The 15,061-nt window shown below is 39.8% G+C and overlaps 1 protein-coding gene across 2 annotated transcripts in view; it reads left to right on the plus strand.

Moving 5' to 3' along the window:
• Nucleotides 1-15,061, plus strand: part of vps9d1 (VPS9 domain containing 1) — a 34,142-nt gene that overhangs the window by 10,741 nt on the left and 8,340 nt on the right. For both annotated transcript variants that reach the window (XM_044193641.1, XM_044193642.1), the window contains 8 exons: nucleotides 980-1,032; nucleotides 2,182-2,269; nucleotides 2,625-2,710; nucleotides 3,737-3,885; nucleotides 6,774-7,136; nucleotides 7,302-7,431; nucleotides 10,112-10,317; nucleotides 12,303-12,387. In XM_044193641.1, the coding sequence (XP_044049576.1) occupies nucleotides 980-1,032; nucleotides 2,182-2,269; nucleotides 2,625-2,710; nucleotides 3,737-3,885; nucleotides 6,774-7,136; nucleotides 7,302-7,431; nucleotides 10,112-10,317; nucleotides 12,303-12,387 (1,160 nt within the window). The remainder of the gene's footprint in view (nucleotides 1-979; nucleotides 1,033-2,181; nucleotides 2,270-2,624; nucleotides 2,711-3,736; nucleotides 3,886-6,773; nucleotides 7,137-7,301; nucleotides 7,432-10,111; nucleotides 10,318-12,302; nucleotides 12,388-15,061) is intronic.

Genomic DNA, 15,061 nt, shown 5'->3' on the forward strand with positions numbered 1-15,061 from the left:
TAGCTTTACTTTATATCATAAAGTCCTTCACTAAGGCAGTGTGTGACACTTTATTCTCATATCTTATGTGACTTGATTTGGCCTAATTGATAACATTTTCCCAGCTTTCCAAATCACTTGTTAACTGTGTGCAGGAATGGACAGATGGCAAACATTAGTCTCATATGAAACAAGGTAGAAATGACAGGTGACGTATTATTTAAGTGCAAAAACCAGGGCCTTAGTTCTTGTTATAATGTTCAGTTCGCCATGACATACCGATCATTGCTTGGAAACAATCCATGAGAAGAGAATGTGAGGTGAAAATGTTTTTTAACTGTAGGGTTATCAGCGTTTCCGTCAGTGTCTAAGCATCAAGGAATTTTTAAAAAAATGTATTTTTAAGATGCGTTTTAACCTACAGTTACAGTTGGGCGGCTCGGTTGAAAACAGCAACATCTGTTGGTTAAATCATGAATGCACAACAGGAAAACAGCAGGTCTGAGATGGGAATTACGGCTCTTTGAAGGGAGCCGGATCTTATGGCTCCGTTCCTTTCTGAGAGCCGGCTTTTACGACTCCCAAACGGCTCTTCATTTGGTACCACTTCTGCTGGTCACTGCCAAAGTTACATTCTTATTTGTTGCAAGAAATAAATATGCAAGATTCTTCATCTGCAATCCATTGAATCTGTTATATTGATGGTTAAAAAGTGGGATAGGTCAAGAATAACTAACCTAGTTGTATAACAAATATAACACCCTACCACTGAAATAGTATGGTTAACAAATAATTACACAACTCTATACAGACACATATAAAATTTTTCAATGTAGTTGGTATGATGTAATATGAAACAAAAAATATTTTTAATTTGTCCGTTGTCATGCACTTCTTTTTTGCTGTTTTTTTTTTTATGTCCATCAAAAGTTGTCACTTATAGCTGACCGATGTGAGGACTATGATGTTTGGAGGTTTCCTTAATGTTTGTTGTAATCAGCTCCAGCGGAAGATGGAGGAGAGAAGATTAAGGCTACAGGAAGAGGCCAACAGGTACACAATGGTTCTCTACAAACACATTAAATTAGGTTCATTCTGTTTTTAGTTTCTGCCTCCTTTCTTTAACCACCTGAAAAATAGACTAATATGCATTTGAGTATCATGCATGCCTCTTACAAGCACTTACATTGCTACCACCACAACAATTCAAGCTGGTCATGTGGTTGACTTGATTTACACTATGATGTTTGCTTAGCTGGCATCTATGATTCTACAAATGTTGCGGTATATTCAGTCTTTAAAAGATCATGTTATTGTTTAGGGCTGTAATGGTTTGTGTAATCGCTCCGAACCGTCACAGTACGGGGGTCGCGGTCCGCAGCCACACGCAGATTACACAGTATGTAGATTGATGCACTTAATGCAGAACTAAAGTTCACAAGTGTGAGTTCCGCCCGTAAACTTTTAGCCGTACGCAGTTAGCAGCATGTGCTGAGGTTAGCACAACAAGCTGATTGGTATGCCAGTCAGTCACACTATGGTTATCGCAAATGTAACGTCGGAGCTGGAAGACCCGCCTGCGTCCTGCAAACATACAATATACTGTATAACCTATAGACCAATTTGTAAAGAAAATAATGATCAAATTAACCTGTGTAGTGATGATAAATTGGCTTTCTACACTAAAATCACTAAATCAATCCACAAAGATGCAGGTTTCATGTAATGTTCAGGTAAATGGACTGTATTTATATAGCGCCTTTCTAGTCTTCCGACCACTCAAAGCGCTTTACACTACATGTCAACATTCGCCCATTCACACACTGATAACAGAGGCTGCCATGCAAGATGCCTACTGCTCATCAGAAAGAATAACTAATGCTCATTCACACACACACTCACACACTGATGGCACAACCTTTGGGAGTAATTTAGGGTTCAGTATCTTGCCCGAGGACACTTCGACATGCAGGCTGGGGGGAGCTGGGAATCGAACCGCCGATCTTCCAATTAGTGGACGACCTGCTCTACCTTTAAACCACAGCCGCCCCTTACTGTGCTTCCATAATGAAGACAAAAAAAGCATCAGTGACTCTTGATAATCATGCACTCACAAGGCTGATACTTCCAAGGTTGGCAAGTACTGTGTGCCTGCAGGTATGGATGTACATAAATATTGTCTCTGTGTGTTTGTCATTACAGGAGATTTGCAGCATCTGGTGCAATGACTGCAGAGGAGCAAGAGCAGCGTATTCTCTATACTAATGTCCTGGAATATGAGCAAGACCATGTAAGTTTGTGAGTAATTGCTATAAATATGTCAAAAGTAATGAAAGATACCATTACAAGTTACCAAAGCTCAAAGTGATGCCTAGAGTTGCACTTATGGTCTGACCAGCAAACCGGAGTATTCAACATATGATTATATGAAACGCTGAAAAGCAAACAACTCCACGCTTAAGTGTCGCTGTTTCTAATAAATCGTGTTCTTATACCACAACTGAAGAAACAATTGTCAAATTTTGCATTAATCAATTTTATGTTGATCAATGAAATTAAAATGAATCAACTAATCAACATTGTTATATGAAATTGTAGATATGGATGCCAGTAACTCATTTATACATTTTTTTGTCTCTTTTTAGGATTGGCCCAAACTGTGGAAAGCCAACATGAGGAAGAATCCTGATGATGTCACATTAGTGTCAGGTCTGGTCTCCTACCTGCTCAGGTAACTGACTGCAACATGACCATTTTAAATTCAGTCTGATGTAATATATTTGTAAATGGAGGTTCAGGTGTTTTTGTCCGTGTGCGATCCAGTTTTTAGAGACAGTGGATCAGAGAGAATTTCCCTGGCCCTGAAAGTCCTAGTTCATACAAACAGTGCAGAATGTCTTTGTCACTATTGCAACTTGTGCTCAAAAACTAATCTGTAATATAACAAGATAACTTGATCTGAACCCCTGATCCCGGACCAGTTTTGAGGCTTCAGCTGGTCTTCAACTGGCTTGAACCTGCATTTCAGCCAGTTACTGCCCATGTTACTATCCCTCAGGAATACTACACATGCTTACAATCATCATATTAACACATTCAGCAGTGTTTATATTTTGAAACTAACAACTCAATGATAGCTTTTGTTATGCCATCACACCACCTCACAACAGCGCATTTTTATATGTCGACTCAGTCTTGCTTGGTTGTATTACATCAGCCCTGTCAATACACGGCGGTTCAGAAGTGTTTGTGTTTCCCTTTTATTATCTTTAGAAATGGCTCCAGTTAGTATGACTCAAGATTACTAGACACACTCAAGTCAGATAATTATAAAACAAAGACAGAGAGAGAGAGAGTGTGTGTGTGTGTGTGTGTGGATTCCTCCTAGAGTTAAAGTTTTCTAAAGCCATATACTGTAGATGCCAGTAGACATGTCCACTTCTGTATTTATACTCTGTGTGTTGTTTGTTCCGGTCCTCCTCGCCCTAAGTTGGTTAATCGTCCTAAGAAACTGTTATAAAAAAAACAAACAAACAAATGAAATTCTTATGACTTATAATATGTTATATCAGTTATATATGAATGGAAACAAAAGCAAAAATATGAATGAAAAAAGTCAAACTATATTCCCTAAACTGCCTAATTGTTGTTTCTTACTATACATCTGATTGGAATTTGTCATCACCCTATTTGTAACAGGACATTCAACATTTTCAGGCCAAATGAGGATCGACTAACATTTGCACTGTGTCCTCAGCCGGTCTGACCACCCAGTGGTGAAGCTGCTAAGGAAACACCAGTACCGGGTTTACAACAGGCTCTACCCCATCGTCAGTAAAGGCCTCATCCAGAGTCCTGCCCTGCAGCTGAGGCCTTCTCGCAGCACTCACAACCTGCTTCATCCAGGTAGGGCCAGTGCCAGGTGGGCGGGCTGATTAGGAAAAGAATGGGTTCACATTTATCTTGTTAATTTTCTCAGCTTCTGTCAATTTTTGTTTTGTAACGGGTAGTTTGGTAATATAAAGAACTTTTCTGAGACAGCAGAAAAAATACTGTTTAATGCAAATTGGGTGCGTCAAAGTAATTAGGATTTATACTGTACATCATCCACTATTGTGATTTATTTACTAAAACCAGTTCACTATCAATCCAAACATAACTGCCCTGAACAAACATGGATAAATCTGTGTTTACGTTGCAAAATACTGAAGGTGGGTGAAATGGAAGAGGAGACTCAGATCTATGAAAGACATAATGGATATATGTGTGGAAAATGCCTCGTGTATGAAAAGTTAAGTAAGGATGTTATTCGACTGAAGGAGGATGTGCACAAGCTGTCATCTCAGCTGAAACATTTCTTACTAATTGCACAGACATCGCTGTTGCACAGGCCAAACGTATTGCAGACTTAGACTCCTCTGCTATTCCTAACAGACCTACAGCTGAGCAACAGGTTCATTGTTCTAGATGAGCTTGAGAGCCCTGGCTCAACAACAACACTGGGTGGTTGCTCCATCTCTTCTCCACTGAAGCCCTCTGCCATCACCTCAACCACTGTGTGCAAGGGGACTCAGTGGATCATCTCCCATCTCTACCTTAATCATAGGGGATTCCGTCATTCTCTCCCAACAACTGCGATGCCATTTCTGTTGTTGTCCACGTTGGGACAAATGATATCTCTCTCCGGCAGGCGGAACTACTAAAGAAGGATTTCCACCTTCTACAGGGTGTCCGCGGGGTCTTATAAATCAGTTTAGCTAGAATTAAAGCCCTTAAAAAGTATTAAAGTTTATTTTCCAAGGTATTACATTTTGTAGCTTGTTTTCAGTTATGTATCAGGGATGTGATATTTCTGGATTAGTACAGAATTCCGAATTTTCCGACATGAAAATGTGACCCACATGAATCATGCAAACGCAGACCATATTTTATGGTCGCACTCGCTTCTCTGTCCTCTCCTCTGCGTGTTTGACCGAGGACGGGGCTCAGCTCTTGCATGTGCGCCCACACACACACACACACACACATACACACATACACACACACACACACAGCTGACACACACCACTGTACACCCTTTTAATTAACTTAAAATTCTTAAAAATATTCACACATTGGAATTGGAATGTGAAAAAAATATTAAAATAGCCTAAGTAAAAAACATAAAGAAAATCAAACAAAACAATAAATTAAATGGACTCAACAAAAATTGCACTTCAATAAATATCAAACATTTGGCTCAGGGGTAGGCTATAGAGTCATTCATTCTTTAACAGGCAATATAGTAATGGTAGGGAAAACCATGCTGTTTATTTTGGCAACGTGTTGGCTAAAATGTTGGTGACATTCTTATGTAAAAAACAAAAACAAAACAACAATACACGTAAACACAATGGGCAATATTGAGGTCATCAAAAATTATCAAGGTCTTGTCCATATACGATAAGTCGATATTATGACAGACGATTATTACATATCATATATATAGTACGATAAGTCGATAATGTAATTATTGTGACAGGCCTACTCAAATAAACTCATTAGCAGTAGCTTTTTTTTTTTTCACATGAGGTCAATAGCAAAAATAAAACCCTTTTTTCTTTTTGAGATCCACATGCTTTTATTACCTAAAATATGAAATATTGAAATGATTTTAAGGTTATTTTATTTGTTTTTAAAGCTCTGCATTGGTTGGCACCAGACTACATCTCTGATCTCCTCAGTCCACATTCTACATCCAGACCCCTAGATCCTCTGATAAGTTACTCCTCACCATTCCACATTTCCAGTCAAAATCCATAGGTGCTCAATCTTTTTCCATTACTGCTCCCAGATTTTGGAACAATTTACCCAATCTATTGCCACTATCTATCACCACTGAAGACCCACCTTTATAGAATTGCATTTGAGTCCCCTTCATATATTAATATAAGGATAAAATTTTCTTAATCTGTTACAGCCATTTATCTATTTATTTTTGTATTCATTATTTAATTGTATTTAAATTGCTATGTAAAGCACTTCATCGTTGTTCTTAAATGTGCTCTATAAATAAATTTGACTTGAGTTGTTGGGGAAACCATGAATGTCTGTACAAAAGTTTGTGCCGATCTATCAAGTAGATGTTGAGATATTTTACTAGAAAAGTGAAAGCTTTGACCTGCTGGTGGCACTAGATGAAAAGTCAGGGGATCACCAAAGACATTGGTAGTCATTCTCTGTGCACCATTGATATCTATAGTAAATGTCATGACAAGCTGTCAAAAAGTTGTTGAGATATTTTACTCTGTGGTGAACCGACGACATTGCCATCCCTAGAGCCATGCTGCTAGCATGGCTTAAAAGAATGCTCATAATGCTATTGCAATGCACCAAGTAATGGCAAAGTGGGGGTGGCTGTGGCTTAGTGGTAGAGTGGGTCATCCACCAATCGGACGGTGGTTCGAACCCAGCTTCCTCCAGCCCACATGTTGAAGTGTCCTTGGGCCAGACGCTGAACCCCAAATTGCTCCCAAGTGTGTGAGTGTGTGTGAATGATTAGTTAGTTTTCTTGGACTGATGAGCAGTATGAATGTGTGTGAATTGGGTGAATGTGATATGTAGTGTGTGAAGCGATTTGAGTGGTCGGAAGACTAGAAAGGCACTATATAAGTACAGTCCATTTACCATGCTGTAGCCATCCATTGCTATAGGTACATCACTATTGATCACTATCTCTAATGGGTGCTACGTTAATACATTTGTTTATGTTATTTGTTATGTTGTTTATGATCAAAATGTTATTGATCATACAGAGACCCAGAGGAAGCCAACCAGGACTGTGGGCAGTAGCGTTGGTGGCCAGAGCTTCAGCACCGGCTCTTCCCCCTCACTCTCTCAAGACCTCCACACCAACTATGACGATGAGGAAGGGGAGGAGCCTCACACACAGGTGACGGTGGATCGGGAGAACTCGTTTGAAGATCTGGAGCAGTTCCTGACCCCGTTGGACTGGGCCCCACCCTACGGCAGCACAGATGACACCAGCTCAGATTTCGAAGTGACCGTTGATCCCTCGATACAGCTGGAGCAGGAGGAGGGAAACATCCAGGAGCTGGAGATGAGAGCATTGACAGACCACCTGAAGGCCATTGTCAAAGACATTCACATTGCAATTGGTGAGCACTATGATAGAGAATGGGATGTGTTTGCATGCATAGAAAGTTGCTTATCATGTGGATTTTCAACAGCAACAATTTCCTTTTGCTGTTGAAAATGTTGGGTTGAATTTTACATGTAAAAGTTGTTGGATATTGAATCTAACATGTTTCTTTATGTTTCAGATCAGCTTCTGTCACTGTGTTTGCTATCCTTTGAGTGTTTAAACACAGCCAGCTCTAAAGACCTGTGCCTCGCCAGCATAGAGGAAGCCTTCTTCACGCCCCTGTGGAGCTCCCTGGTGGCTCTTTTCAGGTAGTGCAGCCTAAATCCTTGTGACCTGAAACATGTCTTCTTACTTTAATGTGTTGTCTTAAACATGGTATGTTTCTTACTGCATTTGCAAATCAAATATGCAGTGCTTCAGTTAGACGAAGAGCTTGATTGGAGTATGAACTTACTTAGCTCTGCAAAAGTGCTGTTGATTATTGATTAAACATGCTGAGAATTGTTATGCCAAAAGCTCAATGTTTGTTTACCAACAAAGTTTTTGACTGCAACATATTTCTGACCAACAAGATAAATAAGAAATACCACACAGCAGGAACCAGTTTTAAAAATGTTCTTGCTGAATTTAATAAAAAACATTCAGTTAGGTAACATTTAGAGAGAGTAACATTTGAAAGCCTGAAGTGTATATACTTAGGTACACCTAGCTAAAACTAATCCAGTCTAATACTATGGTCCTGCAATAAACTGGTGTTGACAGGTGTTTCCTAATATGTTATGTCCATTTATATCAGTGAGGGTAGGCTAAATAACAGAAACATCTCTCTGTATAATTCAACACAGTTTAACAACACCACAAACTACTGTACGTCCTCCAAAACTATCATAAAGTTGAATCAACACCTCTTTAAAACAGTTTCAACAAAAACGAAACATTATAACCTTCATGAAGGTGGGATTTTTGCAGGGCCGTGTACCTAATGAACTGGGAATAGTGGTTGTTTGTTTTATATTTATAAAACAATGTATATACAGTATATACTTACACTCAGAAAACACATTTAGAAATAGCAGCCCTCTTTTACAAGTATGCCAAGTTTACATCACAAAATACAAAACAAAAAATAGAACCAACAAACAAACACCCTGCTCTCAGACTTTGTTCCAGCTAACCACTGACAGACTCTTCCAGAATCAGGTTTATTGCCAAGTAGGTTTTCACGTACAAGGAATTTGCCTTGGTATATTGGTGCATAACAATAAACATAGTAAGTACAAAATATAAAGCAAGTACTGCAAGTCAAGGCGCATAAATATAAAATTGACAATAAAAACATGTTCATAGTGGACTTTGAGGAGGTCAGAGGGTTCAGGCATTTAGTATTGTTTATTATTATACTGCATTTAAAGCAAATATTAAGGTTTGGCATTAATTGTTTTCTAGAAATACAGTGTGGGTCAAGGTCTCTCAATGACCAGCATGTGGCAGTGCTACTCTAGGTATGTCAGCCTCTTGCCAGCTTCTATTGCTGGTTTGATTCTCATTACACTCAAATAGAGTTTTTAGAATTATCAGTTGTGTTGCAGAGTTAATAGTATGACCATTACTGACTACTACTAAATGTCCATGTACTACTTCTCACATTATCATGGGACATATTTCAATACCATTTGCAAATGTGTCATGCTTTTTTCTGTGTTTCCTACACTCAAAGAGGAACTCTTAGTTTGAGAGAGTGTTAAGACATGAATAGTGATTTAAGTAAATAAAAAGTGATTGGACTTGTTAGGTGGGTTTGTTCTGTCACAGTCGACAATGGCTCATCTGAAATCCAAATTATGCCACGCAAAGTTACATGAGAAATATTGATAAGGCGGGGTCGATGTGTGTTTACAGTGTTACATTTTTCTGCATGCAGTCCTCAACTTGAATTGATTCCAATTAGATATTGTGATCAGATTATTGAGGGTTTGAGTGGAAAGTTTTTTTCACTTAGACAAGCATATGCCTTCTCCTTGACACAAGGCGTTGTTATCTGCTTTTTTCACCTGCCTCGGGGACAACCTAACACAGTGGTTCCCAAGCTTTTTTTTTCTGTCTTACCCACATTTGAAAGCCAGAAAAAATCTGACACATACACTGCATTATTATCAAACGGTAACAATAGCCGCGTTTCCACCCAAAGTACCCGGAACTTTTAATTAATTAATAATAATGATAATTCGTAGAAAAGGTTTCAGTCGTAGTCATCTGGACACTGTTTTCAGAATCAAGACGTTTTGGCTCCCATCCGGAAGTCATTCTCAATTGTGGAAATGGTCTGAGAACTCAGAAAATTAAGCTACTCTGTGTTGCTTAGGCCTTGCCCTCAGGGAGGAGTCTTCCTGAGTGTCTGGTGTTTACCCTGCCTAGTTTCAGGTGAAACTGGATAGAAACCTTTTCTACGATGGAACACTCCTGGAGTAATGAGGGACTACACCGTCTTAATAATGATAATTAGTTATTTTGGCTCCAAATGTCTGCTGTAAAAAAGGTCAGCTCTTCGACTTTAGTTTCCCTCCACAATTTTCCCCCTGGTCATATGTGCCCCTCTGTCTCTCCATCCCCCAGTTTGAGAACCACTGACCTAACAAATGGGAGGCTCACACTATCTCCCACTTCCATCCTCCACCGTGCTGGGGCCCTGACCAACCAGTAGGTTGGTCAACCTACAGCTAATTGTTATGTTGGAACAAATATCCAAGCCACTTGAAATTAGACCCCGGCACCACCAATGAAATGTCCTGTGATAAAATTTCAATTTGACTCATCTGCACCCATGAAATTTGTCAAATTAAATAGTCAGTAACAGCAACTTCATTGCATATACAATTCTCCAAAATGCCTGGTACTGTGCCTCACTTAAAAACATCCATTGTTGAAATGTTTTCCCTGCCTGGGTTTTCTGTCTGGTAACCTTGTGGGTTTTTTTTTTCTTTTTCTCAGAAAGGTCCACAGGGAAAGGGAGCAGGCCTTTGAGACGAGTATGAAGCTGTACTGGGATGTTACACCTGGAGATGTCGGTGTTCCCTTGAAACTGTTCCCTCAAGACCCTGGTGCATTGCAAGGTTCCTTCCCCTACGAGTCTGCTGTTCAGGAGCTTAAGCTTCTCATTACAGACAGCTGTCCACAGAGGAAGTTGGAATGTATTGGTGAGTCAGATTGTGTTTTTATTTTTCTTCGCACAAAGGCTGACTCAGGATACTTCAGGACAGATAGCTTCTCTTGGAGAGTATTCATTCAACCTGAATGAGGCAATCTTCCCTTTTCTGGCAGAGTATCAGAATCAGAAATACTTTATTGATCCCCGAGGGGAAACTCTTTTGTTACAGCTGCTCACTATCACGTCAGTACACACAGGAATAGAAGTACTAAGCAAAAAATATAATACACTATAATACAGGTCAGATAAATTAAATACCAAGTGGGTTTAAGTATAAAATTAAAATATGTGTAAGGTACAAAGTGGATTACCGGTTGATAAGTATGTACGGTATAATAATTCAATGTAATAATATAAGTAATAAATAGTAGTGCATGTACTGTCAAATTAAGTGTAGCTTATTAAGATTATTATGAGATGGTGGATATTGCACAGCAGTATTAAACAGAGAATATTGCACAATTCAAGTATTGCAGTGATGTTAATGATCCAATGTCTAGTTTAGTGACCTAGGGTCATACAGACACTTAGAGGGAGGAGTTAAAGAGTTTGATGGCCACAGGCAGTAATGACTTCCTGTGGCGCTCTGTGGTGCATTTTGGGGGGATGAGTCTTCTGCCGAAGGTACTCCTTTGTTTGACCAGCACATCATGGAGTGGGTGGGAGACACTGTCCAAGATGGCATGTAGTTTGGCCAGCATCCTCCTCTCTGACACCACCACCAGAGAGTCCAGCTCCACTCCCACAATGTCACTGGCCTTACGTATCAGTTTGTTGAGTCTGTTAGCGTCTGCTGCCCCAGCATGCAACAGCATACAGGATAGCACTGGTCACCGCAGACTCATAAAACATCCTCAGCATTGTCCGGCAGATGTTGAAGGACCTCAGCCTCCTCAGAAAATAGAGGTGGCTCTGGCCCTTCCTGTAAAGAGCTTGAGTGTTCTTAGCCCAGTCCAGTTTATTGTCCATGTGTACTCCCAGGCATTTGTAGTCCTCAACAATGTCCACACTGACCCCCTGGATGGAAAACAGGGTCACTGGTGCCTTGGCCCTTCGTAGATCTACAACCAGCTTCTTAGACTGTGTCGCATTGAGCTGCAGATGGTTCTGCTCACACCATGAGACAAAGTTACCCACCACAGCCCTGTACTCAGTCTCATCACCTTTTAGAAATAGAAATGTTGCAACAAATAGAATGCGAACTAGGTGGGTTTCCATCAGCTGGGTTGAGGCAAATAAACTGTCTACCTGAGCACAAGGTTTCAATGTCAGGGGAAAAAAACATAGAAAAACAAGAACTTGGCTTCTAGACCTCACTGCTATGGGCATGTTCTTTTAGCTCATATGAGACCATATTTCTTGTTTTCTGAAGCAAGCTGATGACACAGGTGACAATAACGGATGTCTTGATTTATAGCTTCCCAGCCGGTGCAGCAGTGCGCTTGACAGCTCTGGGGAAAGTTATGCTGGAGATTTATTTACAGACAGTCCTTTCAGGGCTCCAGACTAACTTTTTACATTGGTGGCACTAGTGCGCTAAACTTATTCATTTAGGTGCACTAGCACATAATTTAGGTGCACCAAATAATACATTTTAAGCATTACCTTTTTAGGGGGGATAATATATACAAGGTACAAGATAGATTTATTTATCATTTACAACAGAGGGTTCGATAACAAGGTTTGAATTGTATATCCCTTTATGCTACTAACAATTATAATACAGTAGATGAGTGAATAAATAAGTCATAGAAGGCTAATATTTTAAAGAATACATTAATACATTACCCTATTTCACATTTGATACTTAATTGGACAAATTACCTCTAACAATGCTGTCTGTTTCCTCTGTCATCTGGGACCAGTTAATTTTGCAGTTGGTTTTAATTGTGGCACGCCATTTCGCTACATTGCTTAGTTTTAGACCATCAGTGCTCTTTCTGTGTGTGTGTGTGTTGCTATGTTTTGTTACAGTTCGAACATTACGGCTGATCTGTGTCTGCGCTGAGGATTACAGGTGTCTTCATGAGGTGGACTCTACTACCAAAACAGCCGCCATGTGAGTAAATCATCAGCTGCAACAAGTGCCAACTCTTTGGAGTTTTGGTGTTAATCACTGCAGAAAATATAAAGTCACGCACTGAGGGATTTTAACTCGAAAATGGAAATGTCAAAACAGTCAAATAAGACACCTCATTACATTAAAACTGATAAAACACACTGAAAAGTTTGATGATTAAAGGGTAAGAACATTGTACAGATGAGTGTAGGACTGTTAGGGGTTGTGTTATTCTTGTAGTTGAATTCCTCCAAAGTATACCTCATTACATTTCAAAATAAGTAGCTCTTTTTAAGTTGACTCCATGCTTAGGTTAGGGAGGGAAAGACTGTCCCAACGTCCAGTGAAAGTACCCAAACGTCATTTAAGGGCTCTCTGCCTTGGTAACTGCCCTGTCAGGTCTCATCAGTGCTCAGCTAAGCCTGGCACAGCAGGGGCTCTCCTAAGTCTATTACCCCCTATTGAGCGCCTCTTTCTGGCCATGTCTTAAAGTGGGTCGTCCTGTCTGGATTTGGAACAGACCCACGGCCCAACAAGGGGCTTGGGGAAAAGAAGGAAAGAGACGGAGGTTTGTGGAATCCATGATGATGCACAGAGACAAAGGCTCAGTGGGTTGTATCACCCATAATGGAGAACATACAGTGCACTGTGGAATCAATTTAAATTGCTGTGTTGACAAAATTTGATTGAAACACTGACAAATAAAATGATGCAGTGGAAACTGTTTTTAATGTGTATCTTCTCATTGTGGCTTGACATTATCCCCTGAACCACATCCAAGAGAGAAAGCAGTGACACGTGTTGGGACTCCACAGATGAATTCATTCATTTGGGTGATTGTTAACTGAACTTTTGTAAGGAGACTGCATTATCTTTTGTCCCACAATCCTGAAAGCCATTGAATGCAGCATTGGCCAGTCTGACCTGTGACCCAGATGTCACCAGGTCAATAAAAAAAAAGGTCAGCGATGATTTTGTTTTCTCTCTACTGGAATCTTTCACTATGGCACACAGCCGTGGCTGTCTCCCTCTCAGTGTGGCATGCTCACCAGCAGACACCCAACTGAAGTCTTTCCACCTAGCTTCACCTCCAGTCTCCTGATCTACTGCAGCGCTGCGAAGGCCTGTTAGATCTCTGCAACGGCTATTGCACAAAGCCTGCTAGCTAACTTTTGTGATCTTCTCCATGATTAACGTGAGGTTATTATTGTAACTGTAGTTCTCCGCCACCTCTAAGTTTATGTTAGTTTATGTTATGCTCAACACAGAGCATGCTAACTAACTCCTTTTTAACTTGGCACCGTTATCCTAAACAGATCATACACATACACCTTTAGTTTAGACCTTAAAGACTACCACACCTGGCTGCGAGTATCTTTAAAGCTCCCGCTTCACATATTCTTTGTTTCTGACCACGTGGGTTCATGCTCGTGCACGCAAGACATACGGAGGCAGAACAAAGAAACACACACACATTCCTTTTGGTGTGCACCCCGACCTGCGTGCACACACACACACACACACACACACACACACACACACACACACACACACACACCCTTTGTTCTGTAGTCTAGTAGTATTTAGAGTTAGTCTTCATATTGTGTTTTTGCTTTATTTATCTGTTAAATAAATGCTTGTGTGTAATTATGCTGGCTTCTTTAAGAGTGAGTAATTTGCCAACCTTTTCTATGTTGAACTCCAAATCCTTCAACTTACTAGCTATTGGTGGTAACTCTGGTTAAAGTTATTCACTTAATTATTAATCCAAATTGATAGTTTAGTGTATTTTATGAGACTCAATCAATTAATTGGATATCATTTATCTTCTTTAAGAAGAGTGGTGCCCCCAAGGTCTATGTTCATTAAAGTTATTTATGATTATCTTTGATTCTGACAAAGAATCAGTAATTAATTGATCTCCCCCTTTTAACCATTGTAAATCCCAACATTGTACAATATTATAAAAAAATATTTTCATAGCCTGAGACTTCTAGCGCACACACTAGTAAACAAACTAAGAGCCAGTATTTTTTTCCATGGTGGGTGGGGATCTTAATCCTAGAATAGGAGCATTTACTGGGTTGTTTGGAGAGCCAGTCTTAAGTTAAGGTTAGACATTTTTTAATAGGGCTTTAAACAGTTGACATGAAACCCATGGGATATGTCACCAACATTTAAAGGCTTTTTATGCGTTTATACGTGCACATCATTAATGCTCATAAAAATCCTCTGTTTAGTGTGTACTGGAACCCACAAACACCCAGTATCAAGGGGAAAAAATGTGCAAAAAATCATGTTCCTTCTCCAAAGAGTTAACTGATATCTTGTATTTTTTTTGTACACTCTTGTCCTTGTCCCTTTTTTTTTCTTCTGTTCCACTAATGTTTTTTGAGAATGGCTGAGGCTATGTCTCCTGCTCCATATCTGTCTCCTTGTATTGGAGTGTATGTGAAGTGATCAGAGACGGCGGAGTAGAAGAGTTGACCGGGCACAGCACTTCTCAAAGCTTTTTACCCAAAAAAGTTGTGACATTGAAGGATTTTTGTTTGTACTCAGTACGCTAAAATATACAACTTGGTTACAAAATGTAGTTCCAAGAAATGAACACTGAACGTGGAATTTGTTTTATTACCTGGAAGTCAAACATGGCCAAACCACAAAAGGATCTGAA

This window comes from Siniperca chuatsi, linkage group LG4, assembly GCF_020085105.1.
Source record: "Siniperca chuatsi isolate FFG_IHB_CAS linkage group LG4, ASM2008510v1, whole genome shotgun sequence".
Classification (NCBI taxonomy): Eukaryota; Metazoa; Chordata; class Actinopteri; order Centrarchiformes; family Sinipercidae; genus Siniperca; species Siniperca chuatsi.